Source organism: Emydura macquarii, unplaced genomic scaffold (genome assembly GCF_026122565.2).
Source record: "Emydura macquarii macquarii isolate MOO-44397 ecotype Brisbane River unplaced genomic scaffold, CSIRO-AGI_Emac_v2 contig_1644, whole genome shotgun sequence".
Taxonomy (NCBI): domain Eukaryota; kingdom Metazoa; phylum Chordata; order Testudines; family Chelidae; genus Emydura; species Emydura macquarii.
Window position 1 is genome coordinate 15127113 of NW_027131781.1, and position 19622 is coordinate 15146734.

Sequence of the window (19622 nt, forward strand, 5' to 3'; positions counted from 1 at the left end):
TCTCCATGTTCTGCTTGCTCCCCATGGAATGGGATGGAATGCTGGAGTGGAGGCCGCACTGGTAGGGGAGTACTCATGGGGCATATTACCTATGTTTATTCATAATCCCCATGATCTATCCATGACTCCTATGCACTTTTCATGAAAGATTTATTCTTGCCTCTGTACATAAAGCTGCTGCCCATTAGAGCACAGGTACATATAATGCTGTTTTTGCAATATGTGAATGTGCCCATTGGGAAGAAACAATTTTACATAAAGCCAGAATTTGGTGCTGTACTTGTAAGTGGAAGGGGTTGAGAGCACCTTCCATGGGCCTGAGGATCTGTTTTATTGTCTAGACATCCTCCAAAAAGGATATCTCATATCTAAGTGTTTGTGTTGGCAGAACTTCCAAAAGTGATGGAATAAGTAGCCTTTCTTCTCTACAAAATAATCATTCATTTATATTAGACCTTTTGAATCAGGTAAAAAATTAAAGTATAAATTAATGTTGACCTAACTGAAATCACTTTGTGCTCTTGTGTCTTTTCAAAAGCGTAGTCAGTAGGGAGCTGTCTGACTATGTGAGATTTCACATCTGTCAACTAAATTAGAAACCGAAAGGCAAAATCTAGCCCTGCAGGGGACAGCACATGGGTTTGCAAAGACTTTGAGCCCACAAATCAATGAGTAGATAAATGTAATAGCTGAATCTATGAATGAAATCGTCTTGTTCCAGTGCAGTAATTAAAATAAATCTGTAGCTATTCTTCTCAGACCAGCAATCTGAGATTTCAGAAGGAAACATATATCTCAGTGCATAAGCAACTGAGTAATATGTTAATTTGGCCTTATGTTCTGACACTTTTGGCCCTGATAAATTTGATACAGGGTTTTCCCTCCATTTTATGGTGCCATGAATGAGCAAACTGGATCATTTAGCAAAATATGAGATGGGATGCAGCATCTTCTGGCACAATATGTGTGTGTCATGAAATGAAAGGCACTTCAGATATCTGCTCTTTTGTGTGCCATGACTGTGCCATGTCATAAGTCAGCAGCCTGACAGCACAGTTTGTTACATATCACAGCTGAAAAGCAGGTTGTGACATGCCTTCTACTTCACTGACATGCACAACACATGCTACCAAACACTGTAGTTATTACTGTATAATGTTGCAGTGCATGAAGGTCACTTATATTGTATTGCTAAGCTATATATAATTCAGTGTTTGGAAGCATCCTAATTATCTGATGTTGGAAACACTGATGGGGCATAAGGCTGCTGAGTGGACAGAGTTTCATTCCTAAGCATACCACAGTCTGCTACCGCTGTGTGTGGATTTCTTTTCCAAACCTTTGGCTTATATCTGTCATATGTTAATAGATACACCAGGATAATCAGTCTTGCAATCATAATTTGGCCTACTCATTTGGACCCTGATTTTTCAGGGCAAATATAAATTATCTTCAAACAGTGCTATTCCCAGTTAGGGGGTGGTTAGTGGTGTTTCAGATATAAAAGTTACTAGGAAGCTCATGTGTTTTTTTGAAACCAGGACAAATCACATGGATTAAAGGTAAATTCTAGCTTCAGATACAGGGCCAGATTTTGGCTCAGCATTCACCACGTATCTAAAGTCCAGGTTTGTGATCCTCAGCCAGATCCATGAGAATCACAGGATATAACTGAAATTCTGTCTTTACGGCCTGGAGAGATTTACTATTAGTCACTATTTTCTTCCAAAGAGGAGTATTTGGTCTTAGGTGTTTATTCCTTAGCAGCCAATTGCTGATCAAAAGCATCCTCAGCACTGCTCCTGCCCTTCATACTAAAAAAAGACATCTCTACATGGAGCATTACCATTCCTAGGAGGTTGGCAAAGACACATGGAATTGTTAGCTTGGAAATGGGCTTCGCTATCTCTGTTAGCAAGGCTGATTGACCAGCTTGCTGCTCCTCAATGACTTATAGATCTGTGAGGCTTGTTGCAACTGACTCTCTGTCTGAGCATGTGCTCCTGAATTCTGAGTTGAAATATTTTCAGTGGGCTTCCAAAAAACTGCAGTCAGTAGGTTGGGTTTTGGTTTTTTTGCCTTACATTAAGTGCTCTCTGGACATCTCATTGAGACAGATACAGAAGCTGTTGATATTCCAATTTAGAGAGATGATTATCAGGGAAAAATAACTAGGAACTGGCAGAACCATACTCCTAGGAACTCTGTCACCTGCAATTATAGGTGTGTAACATACAATTATAACCATACTTGCTTTTTTCCAGATTTATATATTGCAAGTATACTTGTATTCATATACTGTGTCTAGTTTAACTAGTCCTCTGTACATAAAAGAAATTGAGTAGTTTCATATTATTTAATCTTAGTCTTTGCATGGATATAACTGGAATTGATGTCATTTGGAATTTTGCATGTATAAGAAGCGACTAAATGTGCTGACATATATCATCTAAAGTATACAGTTAGGTTTCAATAAAACTCTTAAGCTATCAAATAAGATTTTTGCAAAAAACACTCAGTATTTAACTGGCTTGATTTAGTATTTTCAGTTATGAAGACAAATTTAGAAATCCTCACTATAAGAGTGCACATCAAAGCAGGCTTATGCTAAGTCCTCTTGGTCCAAGTATGTTTTAATGAAATACTTTTGTGCACATGTCAGTTAATCTTAAAAATGCTGAGACAATGGAAATGCAACCTCCATGCAACTTTTGCAGATCATTAGAAGAATTAATGACCAAAAGATGTAGGAGAAACATCTTATTGAATGAATAATGCAAATTATTCTCATAAAAAACTTACTGAATCTCTCTTTTAACTTGGGAAATGTCTCAGTAAAGAAATCTAGAGATCTCTGAATATCGTGGTATTTGCCTATATCAAATATTCTCACATAGAATCCAATACAGTTTCAAACCCAGTATTGTATTATTTGCTATTGATTATGCATGTGAGTCTACTCAAATTTAAGTTAATGGGAGTTTTGCTGTTGACTGCAATGGGAGCAGGTTCAAGCCCTGAATTTAGTAAGGGCCAAATAATTTCACCTTTACCGAGTATACCTTACTCTGGATTTAGATCCAGGACTACTCATGGATGAAAGTACCCCTCAGTGTGAGTGAGGGTGGCAGAATCAGGCCTAAAAGGTTTTTGAAGTTTATCAGTATACAAAACATCTTCATTTGTAGCTGTTAACATGTAACCTGTGTTTTTTGTATAATTGGTTCAGGTGAAAGATTCTATTGGCTATGATACTTTGGGTCACTGCTTTTTCCTTGAAGATGGGCTGGAGCAACGCAATACATTTTACCACAATTTGGGCCTACTCACCAAGCCTGGAACAATCTTGCCTTCAGACCGCGATGAAGCCACATGCCTTGCAATGCGTAGCAATGTATATGGGAATTATGTACCTGTACCAAGCACTGACTGCATGTAAGCCCTCAAGGAATAGAATAACTCTCTTCTCTTGAATCTGGACTGGAAAGCTCTGAATTGTGATACTGAGGTGAAACTAAGGTGTTTAAAAAGTGGATTTTTTGTCCCAAGTTTGACATATGCTGCTCTTGGGGTCCTATGACAAACTTTAGCTTTTACTATAATTTCTATTTTTAAAATAAATATTAGCTGGTAAGCTAAGTGTCTTGAGTGTGGCGGCTCATGGAGGTCCCTGCTAATAGATACCTGAATCTCAGTCAATTCATTATTTATTGAATTCCATTCCTGTCACTGTTTTTAGTGAGCGAGAAACACAGTATAATTTGCTCATCTCTGAATCCTCTTTAACTGGGATAATGAAGGCTTCGTGAAGTCTGTCTGATAAATGGGACTCACTTCAGCCCTTGCATAAGCAGACATAAATCCCATTTACCTCAAAAGGAGGATTTTTTTGTTCTTTTGGTTTTTTTTATACCATGGATGAATTGGACCATAGCATCTAGAGTAAAGTAGTAATTAGTACATGAGAGAGCAACTATAGAGATTATAATAAATTGTAATTAGCCATGTTTGCACTTCGATGCTCAGAGGGAAAAAAATATTATTGGTGGCTGGAGTCCACTTCAACTGAAGCTGAAGAACTGGTTCATTTGTAATGTGGGTGCTAATATGATCCCATTGACTCAACTGATAGCAGGACGAGGCCCTTAAATTCTAACTTTTACTCCCCCATGTGATCCCATTGATTTCTTTGGAATTACTCATGTGAGTATGCTAAGGCAGTGTTTTTGGCTAGCACAGTATATTGCACGTATTTGATTGGCCCATTCCTGCAAACCATCAGGTCCAATAAGATGCTCATATTGATTAGGACCACTCCCATGAGCATGAACACCCTACAGTTATAATAGTTAGGATGGTTAAGAAATTCATTAGAATTTTCTGGAAAAGAAAAATCAAATTAGCTGCTATGAGTATATAGTTATGTTCATTTTTTTCCCTCTTAAATGTAGTGTATGTCCATCAAAAGTTATTTTTCCTAAACGAAAAGGAAAGCCTGCTTTAATAAACCATAATATTTATATAACTATAATTACAATTTGCACTGGATGCTTATTTTGGTATCCTTTTGAATGGATCAGAAACTGTAGGGAGTATATACCTTCTTCCCTCATTCTAAGTTCTAAAGAGGAACAGAAGTTCATTTTTTAGACATCTTTCATAGCTACTTAATTCTGTCCCTAGCAAATTTGTGAAAAAAATGACTGTTTCCTAAACTTGCATTTTAACAGAGCACAGATTTTGTGTTAATAGTCTCCTATAATTTATAACACTTTCAATATGTAGCTCCATAAATTAACATGTCTGATACTGCTTGCTGCTTTTATTTTCCATGAAGAGTATCATTTAAAGGTTGTATGGAGTTTTAAAGTCAATGGCAGTGTTTTGTGGCTAAAATCCAGTGCAATGCTATAACAATGTAGCCTTTCCTGTTTTGTTATGACTCTAGGATCATTTTTGTTTTTTATTTTCAGGGCTGTCAGCACATTCTGGATTGCTAACCCAAACAACAATTTAATAGAGAATGCAGCAGCTGGTGCTCAGGTAATATCATTAAACAGCAAGGGTCATATATCTCCTTCAATCCACATGCATGCAACACTTACACTGAGAATGTGATGCTTTTCATACCAATGAAATCAGTATCTTTGTAGAATCTGGATGCCTATTGCTGCATAAGGCCAAAGGCACTTAGGTAATTACTGGCCTGGTACAATATCCCTGCTAGTGAACTGGAAAGCTCTATTTGTGTACAGAGTTTGCCCAGGTGCACACTCTGTGTGCAGAACTGATATGTGATAGCACCATTTCTTCTTGTATAAAGTAGGAAATAATGATGTGTATTCTGTTGGCAAATGTTGACTTGTTAATGGTGACCACTGTATTTAATAATAATTTTAATATAAAACTGGAATCCCAGCTGTACATCCAAATCGTGTATGATTAATGGTATATTCTATACAATAGGCCAAATTCTTATTAACCTTCCTCTCTCATGCCCCCAATATATGTGCTTGCAAAATCCACAGGTATGTGCCCAGATGAGCACTTGTGCATGCAAGTGGAGTAAGCTTGTGTGGATAGATGTGTTGGTTTTGTACGCATAAAGCGGTGCACACTCACTTTGCAGGCTCAGTGTAGAAAGTTTCTTTGAAAATTTGATCCCATATATTTATATTTGTAGTATTGCAGCTGGCAAAGCTAAATACTATAGGATCTGAGAATTTATTGTGCCACCACATATTCTCAACCTTTTATTGTGTTTTTAGGATGTTGGAATATGGTACATCTTCCACCGGGTTCCAACTGGACAGTCTGAGGGACAGTACCCAGAAGGGCAGGCTGAGTTTACGCCCTTGGGAATATTTTATAACAACAGAGTCCATTCTAATTTCAAGGCATGTAGAAGACTTTCATACATTAGCACAAATGTAATAAGATGTAGCACTTACTGTAGGAAGTTCTCAGGTCACATGGGTTAGAAACACTTTCTTAGTGCTGTTTGAATACTGACTAAAAAGTTGTCTCAGCATCTCTGTAGTGCAGGTGAGTGGTGGTATTCCTGTTGTACAGATGGACAAACCAAGACACTGGACTGTATGCTGCTCTGTGCCATACAGCACAGAGGAATGCATGCAGCAGTAGATGTAGTGTAGACATAGGTTATGCAGTAATGGTCTAGTGCAAAGGAAATAGGCAGAAGGCCATATGCTACTCTGCAGCTGCAATGGGGGTGTGTGTGTGTGAGGTGAGTGGGATGTGGTGGTGCCAGAGCCATGCAAAATAGCTGGAGTAAAGCCAAATCCTGGGCCACATTTTTTTTTCAAAATAATTACCTTTAAGTGAAATTAAAGTTATTGCAATTCCATGAAAACACTTCCCCCAAATGCACTGTAGACATACAGACTGAACCTACAAATGATCAGACTCATTTTTCATTATTTCTCAAGATTGCAGATGGAAAGGAGGCAAATATTACTGAATCAAACTAGGGATTTTGTTTTATTTGGATATACTTTGGTAGATAAAGAAAACTTCGTACAACTTTATCTTACTCTATACATATATGGGTTCCTCACTGCAATAACACTGCATTGCAATCTTTAGCTTAACTACACTGGATCACATTCTGCTTTGTTTGTTTGTAAAGAAATTACAGGTCTAAGAGGAATTAAGGCTTTGCCTCTCAGCAGGAGCACTGCTCACTCTCTGCAACATTAGTCTTTCAAATAGTCTCCCCGGGCTAGCAGGAATGCTTTATTTTCTGGGGTGAGGAGGTGAGGGGGTTTAAATTCTTTGCTTTGGCTCAGAAGCCAACTTAAAATGACAATGTAAAGGGCATCGCACTGTAGCATTCTGACCTGACCTTGACGTATCACACCAAGCCTACAGTACTAATACCACAATGAGACAACATCCAAATGGCACTGAGGTCAATACTTGGGATGGAGAACACTGGGGGCTTACAGTTCCATTTAGAATACCTTTGATCTGTTTTAGCTTGTGCTGTATGGGCTTCTTGTTAAAATAATTGAACTCCTATGTAATTTTCAGGCTGGCTTGTTTATTGGAAAAGGAGTAAAGACGACAAAAGCCAGTGCTGAAAATCCTCGAGAGTATCTTACTATAGATAATGCCAGGTGAGTAAAAACTGTGGATAATAGTGTTTTGGGTCCATTTTATTGCTTTTGGGGTCTTCGGGCATCTGCAGTGTACTCGACAAGTTGCTGGACTTTGTTATGGATAGAACATCTGAGAATATAGACATAACCTGGGATATAAAGAGGCAAATATTTCAGAACTGTGTGGTGAATCATTTGTATTATTGATGAGAAATGTGCACTTGGAGCTCTGAGATGATGTTAGAGGAGTCCTTGAAAATAATGGATTCTTTTCATAATTTGGTTAGCAAATTGATTAACTATACTCTTTATTGTCAATTTGTGAAATCTAGATGATAAAATGAATTTCATGACATAATTTGCACCCAAAAATTATAGTGCCTGTCTCAGTCATCTGTTACATAACCTGTTTTCAATAATCTTGACACTCTGGTGTCTCCTTTGTCTGTAAATGTACCAGAAAAATGTTCCGTGGGCTCCATGTCACAGAGAGGGGAAGTGAGTAAGTCAATGCCATTGTCTAACTCGCTAGAATCCTGTGGGTTTATGGGGAGCAATGCTGCGGAGATCAGCTATTCTCCACTACTGTGTCCTGGCTGGCTCCTCCTTACTCATATGTTAGCTTCTGGTCTCCAATGGAGTTGAAGGATAGGGGTAACAATGCAGCAGAAATGACACTTCCCCTTTCTGTGGCTTCCCTCCTCCATCAGCCCCCTTGCTTCTGGAAGTAGAGGAGAGAGTGCAGCCCCATGATTTTGCAGCAGGAATTAAACAGAATGTGAAAGTGGACTGGGGAAGAACAAAGGGGCTTTTTTTTTTTTTCCCCCTCCCAAACACCGCAATCTTCAGTAATCAGCAAGTATGGCAAGAAACATTCTGGAAGTGATTGGAAAATCCATGTCTGAAAGTTTTGCATAGCATGAGGGTCCCGCTTTAAGACTGAAATGATAGCTCATGCATGTCACTTGATTATCCTCAATCAGCTTGGTGTTCTTGCAAAGTGGGAGTTTCAAAACACCAAAGTGATTTAGGAACAAAAGTCCCATGGACTTTCAATGAGGCTTGAGGGTAGAATGTCTAAAAGCACCTAAGTGACAGGTGCTTTTGAAAATGTTAACCTGCACTCCTAAAATCACTTAGGGTGGATTTTCAGAAGGATCTGAGAGAGAAATCCTGACTCCATTGAAATCCATGGGTGCTTTTCCATTGACTTCACTGGGGCCAGAATTTCACCCTTAATGTTTACTCTTTCTCGCTGTGCAATAAGATACAGTACCAAAATGAAGCTAATGTTTTGAATGTGATCCAGAATACATATATTCAGCTGAAAATAGAAACAAAATTAAACCCATCAGTTCAGTATTTGGAAAGACAATCATCTGTGATTGACAGGACCTCCTGTGTTTAAGCTTATTTCCCTTTGCTCTGGTATTATATTAACTAGATTCCTTGCTGCAGGTTCCGCCCACATCAGGATGCTGACCCTGTAAAACCACGAGTTCCTGCCTTAATTGATGGCCTCATCGCTTTTAAAAATAATGACCATGGGGCCTGGGCCAGGGGCGGTGACATTATTTTCCGCAACTGTGGGTAGGTCACTGTAATTACAGTTTATATAATTCTGTTCATTACTAACATAAGTGGGTCTATAGGACAAATCGACATCAGACATTCTTAGTAATTTACACATTCGTATTTCTTCCTTTCTAGGTTTTCAGACAATGGAATTGGACTCACGCTAGCTAGGTAATTTCATTTCTCTGAGTATGCCATGTTTTCAGGGTTCTCCACAATGTAAAACACTAAAGAATGGAAGGTGAGGAGAGATTCCCCCGGTGATCATATTAAGATGCAAGAAAATCTCACATGTCCTTCCCAAACCATATCAGGTCTCCCCCTATACTTATTAATGAAAAGAGCACTATGGCCTTTCAATCTCTTTTGCTTTGTCATATCTGGGGAATACATCACATCTGATTATTTCCTTTTAGGCTGTAGATTCTAAACCAATAGACAAAACATTCTAGTGCAGGCTCAAGGAGATTTCTTTTTGTTCTAGTCAAGGCAAGACCAAAAATGTCCATACCTTTGGTATGGTTCCATGTAGAAGTGGCAGGAAAAGGCCCTCTGTGTGGTTGTACAATGGGTCTTCAGACATATTCCCACCATCTGGGGGTAATGTAATCACTTGTGCTGTTGACAGAAACCTCTCTCAGATTAAATGTGATTTAGGAGTCTGATCCAAAGCCCATTGCAGACAATAGGGATCTTTCCAATGACTTTAATGACCTTTGGATCAGTTGCTAGCTGTGTTTTGGCTTTTTCTGACTTTTTAAAGAATTTGTAACTTTCTGATTCTGACCTAGAGTTTGGCTCAAGCTTTGTAAAACGCTTTAGGACAGAGGAGGCTATATAAAAATCAGATCTAATTGTTGCTTGAACCACTGAATTAGCATTATTATTGGTGCTTAATACTAACTTGCTGATTTCTAAAGATTATTTTTAATTGTTGCAGATGCATCTTTTCAAATTAAAAAATGTTTCACAAGTATAATTAAAAAGCTCTTTCAAAGTGTTCATTAATTATTCTTTTGAACTGTGCCACGTTGTTACCTTCCATTTTTCTTTGTCTAATTATAGTGATGGAACTTTCCCAACAGATGAGGGCTCCAGCCTGGAAGTTACACATTCCATCTTTGTTGGAGAAAGCAGCAACCCTGGCTCCCAGGGAGGACAAAACAGCTACTGGGGAAGAGGGGCAAATGGAGAATATAGAACGCTACCCAGAAACAAGTAGGTTATTCATCTAGCATTTCTCCTTGATATTAGCATAAGAAAAATGTGATAGAATAAAAGCCTTTGGAATGAATGTGGCTGCTAAAGGGTAATGTAAATGGATGTTTAAATTATTATACAGGCCAGAACCAATGAATATCCAAATAAAACCCATTCTTCAGACAAATGTGTTGAGATGTCTGGATGTCTTTTTGATGTAATTTTCTGCCTAATTTATTAGTTACTGGAGAGTGGATTAGAAAGTCTGAAAGAAACCAAGAACTTTTCTTCAGTGCTACAGTCACAGCCAGTGTATACGCTGCCTGGCCCTCTCTTGTTATGCTACAACTCAATTGTAAATATTGTTCTGCACCCAGACATGCCAGTGTGGCATCGGAGGGAAAGCTGGATAATTTCCATTTGAAGTGAAGGAATGGAGGAGGCAAGGCTGCCTGTACACTTTGCTATCTACCTCCAAAGCATCTTTGGCACACAGTGTTGTTTTAAAAGAATACATATTTGATCTACCTTACGGTATGTCTACATTGCAATTAAACATCCGTGGCTGTCCTATGTCAGCTGACTTGGGCTCACGGGGCTTGGGCTATGGACCTGTAAAAGTGTGGTGTAGAAGTTTGGGCTCTGGCTGGGTTCTGAGCTCTGGGACCCCATGAGGGGGGAGGGTCCCATACCTCCAGCCCGAGCCCAACCATCTCTACGACAATTTTATAGCCCTGCAGCCCGAGCCACAGCTGACATGGGCCAGATATGGGTGTTTAACTGCAGTGTAGACATACCCATACTGATTAAGCATCTGATTCTGCATTTCTGACACAGGCAAATCTCCCACTGAAGTCGCCAAACAAAGGACTGGGTGCTATTTTTCTTTTGATTTTTTTTTTATAAATGTGCTGTATTATTTTCTAGTGGGTGCACATTTACTTTCTTCCAGTCAGAGCACCCATAAGACCCAGTTTGACAAAGAAAACAAAAGAAAAGTCACTCTGGCTCTCGTTTCTTTTTCTAGTGCTGTACGTTTAGTTCCCTTTACAGAAATACAGCCTCCTCTTCAACAGTCAATGCACACACCCATACTTCTACAATTACTCATCCTGTTTCAGCACTGAGCAAATAGAAACTCCAAAACAATTGTTGTCATTCATAACCAACATCTATTAGGAACGTTTAGAAAAGCTACGAGTAACATTAGACTGTATTTGCTGGGTCGTTATAACATGCCTTGCATGCAGTTATCCTGTAGACATGTATAGCCAGGAATCTTCTATTGCTGTTATGAAATGGAATCTGTACAGAACAACATGAACAGCTAGCACCTCTATTAATTTATCGTCAGGCAACCACTTGGAATGCTCCATTCCAGTTCAGAGTTCACCTTTTTAATAACCTGTGTTCTTGTTAGCAACTGCAAACCTGGAAAGAAGGAATATTGCAGACACAATGGCTCATCTTTATATTTAGAACTGTATTTTATTTAAAATGCATTTAGAATCAGTCCCAGCTGCTGGGCTGCCAGCCCTGGAAACTGAAATCCTGAGTATATCTACAGAATAGATCTAGTACAGGCAGTGGCATTTGTAAAGGCCTGCCCCAAAGTCCATTGATTTCAGTGGGTTCTGGGTCCAGGTCTAAGTTTCCCCACATGTACCTCAGATCACTTCCCATTGTGCTATATGTTGGGATGCTATTTTTTAATATATTTATTTGGCTAAAGCACCTGGGTCTGGGATAGACACTTACAGTCAAATTCAGAGAAATCAAAATCTCACTCTTTCATTTAATTATATATAATACAACACTTCATGCAGCTGTACAATCTCAAATCAATAAGAGGGTGCATGTGTGCTTCCTGTTCCTGATGTTTGAGCAATCCACCTTTACCTACATTCTGAAGAAATTAAATGTAAACATAGTCCAACATGTCTTTACTGGCCCTCTTCATTATCTTTTTATGAAGGTACCCTAGGCCACTCATTAGTCAAACAGCACCTGTGTAACAGAATTCAGTACTGTAAACAAGAAGAAAGGGGGATAAATACTCACCTCCGACTCCAATGGCATCGCCTAGAATTTGGCATTCAGTTGCAGCATGACCATATTCCACAGGCCAGCCCTGAAGATGTGAGCTTGCAGCTATAAAACGTCATGGGCCATATCCTGGGGGAAGACCATGTGATGTCTGAAGCAGCTAGTGGGGAGAGGGAAAACCAAGTTGTTTTTAAGTTGAACCAGCTGATGACTGCTGGCAAGAGGCCATTTCACCAGCAGGGAGATCAGACTGATGTAACAGTTCCCCAGCAGTGCCCCTTTTCCCTGGCAAAGCTGCCTGTGTCTGGGCTGGACTGGAGAAGTAGCAAAGAAGCCACTACACTGGCCCTACCGTCCCTGGGATATCTCCCATATCAGGTGACTCCCCAGGACGCTGTTTAAGGTATTTTTCCCCAGCTGACTTGCAATAAGTGGCCATAAAGTGGGGTGGGGTAAGATCCTGCTCTGGACTGGTATTTTATTTCTGCGATCACTCACTGAAACACGGCTCCTTTTTTGAACCTTATCTGCAGAGAGTTGGGTGCCTCTTACAAGGTAATGAGGCTGTTCAGCATCTCATGGGATGGAGCAGCATGATCCTGATTTATAGGGAAAGTGAAGAGGGTGTAATTGCTAGGTACAAATGTAGCATCTCTCTGTGCTTTTGGAAGAAAGCACTGCTCCTGTCCCCATATCTAAAATGGAATTCTGTTTCTTTTTAAACTTCCATAGGACGTTCCCTATCCGTGGATTCCAGATTTATGACGGGCCTGTTAGGCTGGTGAAATGCACTTTCAAAAAGTTTACCCCCACTGTGGACAGATACTCAAGTGCCATTGGGTTCTTCATGAAGAATTCCTGGCAGATGAGCCCTCAGAACAATGTGTCACAGATCAGGATGGAGAGAAACGTAAGTGAGGAAAACAGGCGCGCGGGTGTCGGCTGAGCTTGTCCGATTTGCAGAAGTCTTTAACAGTGCTGAGAGGTTTACTAGAGGGAGATCTTTCTTCTGGGCAGGCAGAGGTGCAAAATTTGCAATAGCATAAGATCGCAACGCAGAGGCCCAGATAGTCAGCTGGTGTAAGTCATCCATAGTGCCATTGGCCTCAACAGAGCTGGGTTGATTTTACTCTTGTTGAAGATCTGGCCCGGTGTTTGGGAGCCACATAAATCAAATTTCAACAAGCACAAGTGCCAGAAGGTTGCAGTACAATTCTTAGTGATATATAGACAAAACCTCGGGCCCAATCCTGGGGTCTTCACTAAAAATTCTGTGGATCGCCATGGGGATTTGGCTGAATCAGGTTCCATATTTGTATGCTGACAAGAACTGTAAAACACTTGGCTATTCTAGTCTTTTTTTTGGATTTATGTGGCATTCACATCTCTTTGAGTTTGGCTTTTGAGGTTTTTGGTTCATTTGAGCTGGTAAAACACAAAACAAAAATCTCACACAAAATCACTATAAATTGCCAGGGTTGGGTTGAAACCTTGAAAAATTGACTTCCTGGTGGCTTCTTCCCCAGGATTGTAACTTATCCCTGGCCTGCCCAAAACAAGACCCAGGCCTGCTGGGTGGTTCATGAACTTCTATAATCTTAGCTCAAGGTTTGGGTTTGTTTGTAGGGAAGTTTCCACGGCTCTAATATTAACAGACCTCATTTTCTTTGGCTTAGCAGGCAGCTTTCCTGCCTACTCTCCTCACACCTTGCTCACACAACAGGAGCACATTTTATACAAAGGTTGTGTGAGCACAGTCACTCCTGTGGTACTGTTGTGAAAATATAGTGTGCTTCATCCATGTGCATGTAAATAAATCAGACCTTTGTATTTATTACCTGTGTATGTCAGACTTAAAGTCAGAATAAGCGTCAGGGATAATTTAGTTGAAAAATTCTTTGCATCCCTCAGGGGAACTGGCTACAATGAGGATGTGATATTCAGCATGGAATGAAGAGTGTGCTTAGAGGAAAACATAAAATGCCCAGGTCTGATCTTGCAGTGGATCTAAAGAGAGCAGGGGTGTAACCCGAGTAAGGCCTGTCAGATGGGGTTTTTAACTCAGAATGCATATGTTTTCAGGGATGTTACTGGATTGCTACCTGTGGAAAAATTTGAAAATGCAGACGTATAATGTCATAGCATCTTTTCAGGTGTGGGAGACCATTTTATTATAGCAACACCTTTTTGAGATCTGAGGTCTGCAAGGCAGAACCTTTCAGAGGAGTTGTTAAATGCTGCTGCAATCTGAATTAAAGACAAACTTGCTAAAATAACACATGCTGGATTTATTACAAAACATTAATTGAGTTATCCAAATACTTACTTCCTGTTTGTAAATTTCCCAACAAATATCTCTTTACTATTCTAATATTTTGCCATCTTTAAAAAAAAAAAAAAAAAAAAAAGGGGGGGGGGGGGGGAGGGGAGCAAAAACCCCAGTTATTAACCACCTCTGTCACAGTAGTTAACAATAAAAACACCTTTCATTTTGTTTCTGCTTTATCCAGATTGAATCCAGATCTGCTGGTCCTGAAGTAAAACTATAAGGACCTCTGTTGCATATTGCTCTGTGGTAAATTGCTTTATTAGTTAACATATAATTAACATAGAGCCCCTAAACTGCTTATATTGATTTCCATCTATAGGCTTCTTTTTTATTAATTTTGAAAGGGAAACCTAGGCCCAGTTCCCTAATGGATGGCTTATTTTTACTGATCACTTTGTCACTTCAGAAGAAATTAGGCATTATTGTGAGCTGTATGATAATACTAAAGCTATTAGTTATGCTGGGTGCATAATCATATAATTGTTCAAGCTAATCAGCTCACTGGTTAGTTGACTAAGTAATAAAACTAGTCAGATCTTGCTTAATTTCAGTATAAACACATTGTTAGGTGGAACAGGAGAACTAAACATTGCACTCTACAAAAGTGTTTCACTTACATTTCTGTTGACAAACACAAAGCATGCATATGAGGGAAAATGTGTGCATTCACAGATAACAAAACTGATAACAATGCTTAAGTGCTATTAAAAGGCTATTATCTTCAAAGCAGTAATTGGTCCTCTGCCTACACAAAAAAGATTCAGATGGTCATGTACCACCATGTGTCTGTCTGGGCAAATCTATATCTGTACTGTTGCAAGGTATTTGTAGTGGAGCTTTGTACTGCAGGGGAATGTTTTACATTTTTGTTAATATTTCCTCTTAGATATTATCAAAAAAAAATGTACCCCTCAGGATCCTTCTTCTTTGCCAAATAGCTCCTTTGGCAAAGTTTCCAGCAGGGAAATAAGAAAAAAGTTGAAACTGCTCAAAAACATGCACTAAAATTCAGTGCGTGTATGTGTGGGTTTTTTGTTTTGTGGTTTTATTTTGTTTTTGTTTTTGTTTTTAAATAGGACTGATTCAGTAAGAGACTAGGAGAAGGAGAGAAAAGTGGTTATATGATCTGATTTGATTTTAAAGTAATAGATAAAGGCTACACTAAATAAAACCTAGTTTAAGGGCCCAGTCCTGCAACCTTTACTCATGAAACATGTTATTTCCCCTGTGAGTAGCTCCTTTAAAACAATAGGACTTTTCATGTGAGGTAAGGATACTGGCACTTATCCAGTGGGTGTTACAAGACTGAGCTTTCAAAACCCTTAGTAGACTTGCTGCCTTATGCTGCAAACCCTTGCTCATATGAGTAATTCTTACTTTACTTACTCATGTGAGTAGTCCCCTTAAAGACACTGGGACTAATGTAAGCAAGAGTTCTTCTTTGGGTCTGCATGATCAAGCCACTATTATTTTATCTAGCACATGTTACTCAGGGATTCAACTCAAAGTACTTGACCTTAAACATTTGACTTCTCTGTCACGTTGTGACCTATTCATTTGTTTTCTCTACAGACACCAAAATAGTCAACACCGTTTTGCTTAACATCTGCAGGTTCCCTACTTCGCTGTATCTTTATAACAGGCCGTATGCTTTTGCTTGCTGTTTAGGTATTTCAAAAACTGGAGTTATACATAGGGAGGGCAATTCAGATTTTAGCTTCTGGTTTGTTTGTCCAAAAAGAAATGTGTTCAAATAATATATTGGAATATTTACTAAAGGAAATTCTGAAAAGAATTGCTATTTCACCCAGGAGACTTATGAGGCTAAGTGGGATTATTTACTTTCTTCTGACATTTCCATGTAAGAGGATGTTTGTTCCTTAATTTCATATGCTTCCAATGCTGCTTAATCTCTTCAAGTAACATTCTTCTGTTTATTACTTCAAGGAGTAAACAGCAGGAGCAGATGCACTTCTAAGAACCAAAGATCCTGTTTTCATGAAAACATCGGTCAGCATTAAGAAACAAGGGAAGACAAAAATCCCAGTAAATAAATTTTTATACAGTCAAAATTGTTTCTAAATCCAGGATGTATCAGTAGCTTAAGTCTTGGTGTGGTGTTTGAACTCTTAGAATTTTCTAGTTCAGAAGTGTTCCCGACTGAGTTGTATAAACAAATGTCACATCTATCCCTAGTAATCCATTCTGGCTACAGTGGTATCTATTTTTCTATCTCTTTATCTTATAGGTTGGACTCAAGGTGTTTTTTGGCAGATCAGGCCAATGGTTTGGAGACAATGATAATGATGGCGACAAAGTTTCTATTTTCCATGACCTGGATGGTTCAGTGACAGGATATCCAGACACCTTCGTAGGCAGAACAGACAACTACTTGCTTCGTCATCCAGGATGTCTTACTGTCCCACGGTGGAATGGAATGATATGCAGTGGGAAATATGCACAGGTAACACTGGGAGATCCTAATGGATCTGGAGATACTGGCGGATGGCGTTTTATTAATGGGCCAAATCATGGCACTAATGGCAATGAAGCATTTTACTATAGTTCTATGTCCCCAGTGCAATATTTCAAATCAGTCTTATTGCAAGCATTAGTACTGTGGATGTGGTTTAGGTGGAAGGCCCTCAGATACTGGTGGTGTGTGACAGCATACAGCTCTAAGACAGGATAAGATAATAGAGAACTAAATAATAAATTGGATCAATCCTTTCAGTGCCACCCTCCTTATCCCAAGAGATTTAGAAGGGAAGCACTAAGGCCCCAATCCTGCAACATCCTGCACACAAGCAGAGTTCTGTGCCTGCATGGAGCCCCATAGCAGTCAGTGGGCTGACACAAGTGCAGCAATCCACCCATGTGAGAAGTTGCAGGATTGGGTCCAGTATTGGAAAGTTCAGTTTTAGCTCTTGTTTCCTGAAGGATCTTTGCTGTTTCTCCCTAAAACCAAGCAATCTGTGGGAATGCCTATGAAGGGCAGTGACACTCGAGGAAACTCTTTTGGGCAGGTCTCTGCTACAAACAGAAGCTGTGCCCCGTTAGTGCTTCTGGTGAAGGCTTTCTAAGCTGACAGGAGAGAGCTTTCCCATCAGCTTAATGATTCCCCCTCCAAGAGAGGCAGTAGCTATGTCAGTGGGAGAAGCTTTCCCCCTGACATAGCGCTGTCTAAACCAGTGCTCTAGGTTGGCATAACTACGTTGCTCAGGGGTGTGGATTATTCACAGCCCGAGTGATGTAGTTACACCGAAGTAATTCTGTATTGTAAACCAGGGCTTTTGTCTTCTTTCTAGAGCAAAAGAAAGCAGAAGATCCTTTATCCTCCTTTCTCTGCTTCTCTTCCCCCACTCCTCTAGAGAATAATTTTACAGACATAAAGCAAAGTATGAAGTCTGCTTTAAAATTATAGCTAGCTGAAAATCTTGCCAGGGCCCTTATGCTGAGCATGTACAGTATGGTGTGTCCTGTGACACCCAGCTAGAGTGCTAAAGGAAAGCACGGAGTTAATAATGTAACAAATTAGTTAAGATGGGACAGGGAGCCAGGCTGGCTACTAACTGTCTAAGAGGCCTTGACTTAATCACTTAGTCTCACCTGATGCCCAGTCCTGAAGCCCTTGCTCCATGTGACTAAGGGCTCCAGAATTAGGTCCTTGACTTTAATTTCACCATTTATAAACAGGCATAATAATGCTTATTTGCTTATTAAGAGGTGGATTATGAGGCTCGCTTAGTTAGTATTTGTAAAGAGCCCTGGAAAGAAGGCCTGTCTTTGTGCTGAGCATTATTGTTAATCATATTTGACTTAAAGAGAAAATGAGGGAGTACAATTTGCTTTATGTTGCCACTTCAGTGAATTCAAATGTGTGGATTATGAAGGGAAATTACTAGTTTCTTGCATTCTTAGGGCCCTGTTGACTAAACATTTTGGGTGACTATTGTATTTTATCATATTTATTATTTACATGGCCACTATTAGATGCTCTGCAGTCACATGAGAAATTAAACTGAAAAGCAGCAGATGCACCTGGCAAGGTGTAGATTATATGATAAAGCTTGTATCTGAGCCCATAAAATGAGATGTGGCTCTTGAAAGGTTCTGTAATATTTTCCTCTGATCTTTGATATTCTCTCTTCACTTATGGGGAGATGGGCAGTGCATTTCTGCAGTGGCCCAGTGCAAAAGAGACATGCCATGCGCAAGAAGAGTTGCATTGAAAATGCTTGAGCCATTCATTGAAGTGACCTGTCCTCCAGACAGAATATCTTCATTTTTCATTATCAAAAATGTGATCAAGACTTCCTCTCCCCCCAAATAAACTGATGGATAGAAAAGGACAGGAGGGTATATTTGAAGGCAGGAAGGTGGGCCTTAAGATAAAGTCCACTGTCCACATTTTGTACTGCAAGGGCACATGTTTTTTTTTTTAAAGAAGATTAATGTACATTGCACATGCATGTCTCATTAAGTATAGGGCCTGACCTTGCCCCATTGAAGTCAATGAGAGTTTTTGTTGCTGACTGCAGTGCAAATAGGATTGGGCTTATATGTAGCAGCCTCATAAATCAGATTTGTGTGTGTGTGAGGAAAGAGAGAGAGAAAGTGGCATCCCCCATCTCTGGTGACTCAAGGGTTAAATTCAGAATTTTATAAACAAGTAGGAATCTATTTTTATTTCTATTTATACTCTTCCCATTATGGCATTGGACAGGGTGAGGTGGTTTTTCCACCATAGAAACTTTCCTTGGCTGAGTTTAGACAAGAATAAACATTCGCTTCCCTGGGATCTTCCCTTACCAGCTCCTTTCACCCAATCAGCATCCAGGTGGGTGAATCAAGTTCATACTAAAAACTTCACTTTATGAGCTCTTGGGTAGGGAAATCGATATGAATCTGAAATTAGAGCAGTGAAGATCATTGGTTCTATATAATAGGAGCAGATTTAATTTGCAGAATAGTCATTTGAATACTTGACTGCAGCACCAGAATTGTTGGAACGGAAGATTTGTGTGTGTGCTAAATCCTGCACTACATTTTTCAGTTCAAAAGCATAAAAGAATGAAACCAATCATGGAGAAAAATGAAGCTTTTGGTGTACTTTAATCTTGGAAACTCCATTACAAAATGTGCTTTTCTTTCCCCTCCCACATAACTCTAAAAGACAAGACATCATATTAATCTATGGCGTAAGCAGGTGAAAGTGCCATTTCAGTCAATGGGAGTTGACTCTTTCCAAGGGCTCATAAAGTGAAGTTTTTAGTCTGAACTTTATTCACCCACCTCTGGATTAATGCTGGTGTATTAGGTATCAGAATCTGTTTTGAGCATGTTTTATG

The 19622-nt window shown here is 39.5% G+C and overlaps 1 protein-coding gene across 1 annotated transcript in view; it reads left to right on the forward strand.

Moving 5' to 3' along the window:
* LOC137158113 (inactive cell surface hyaluronidase CEMIP2-like) overlaps positions 1–19622 on the forward strand; it is a 70768-nt gene that overhangs the window by 17887 nt on the left and 33259 nt on the right. Inside the window, exons 10-18 of the mRNA XM_067555716.1 lie at positions 3230–3435; positions 4974–5043; positions 5769–5897; positions 7054–7139; positions 8580–8711; positions 8832–8867; positions 9762–9914; positions 12675–12852; positions 16520–16735. Coding sequence (XP_067411817.1) covers positions 3230–3435; positions 4974–5043; positions 5769–5897; positions 7054–7139; positions 8580–8711; positions 8832–8867; positions 9762–9914; positions 12675–12852; positions 16520–16735 — 1206 coding nt within the window. The remainder of the gene's footprint in view (positions 1–3229; positions 3436–4973; positions 5044–5768; positions 5898–7053; positions 7140–8579; positions 8712–8831; positions 8868–9761; positions 9915–12674; positions 12853–16519; positions 16736–19622) is intronic.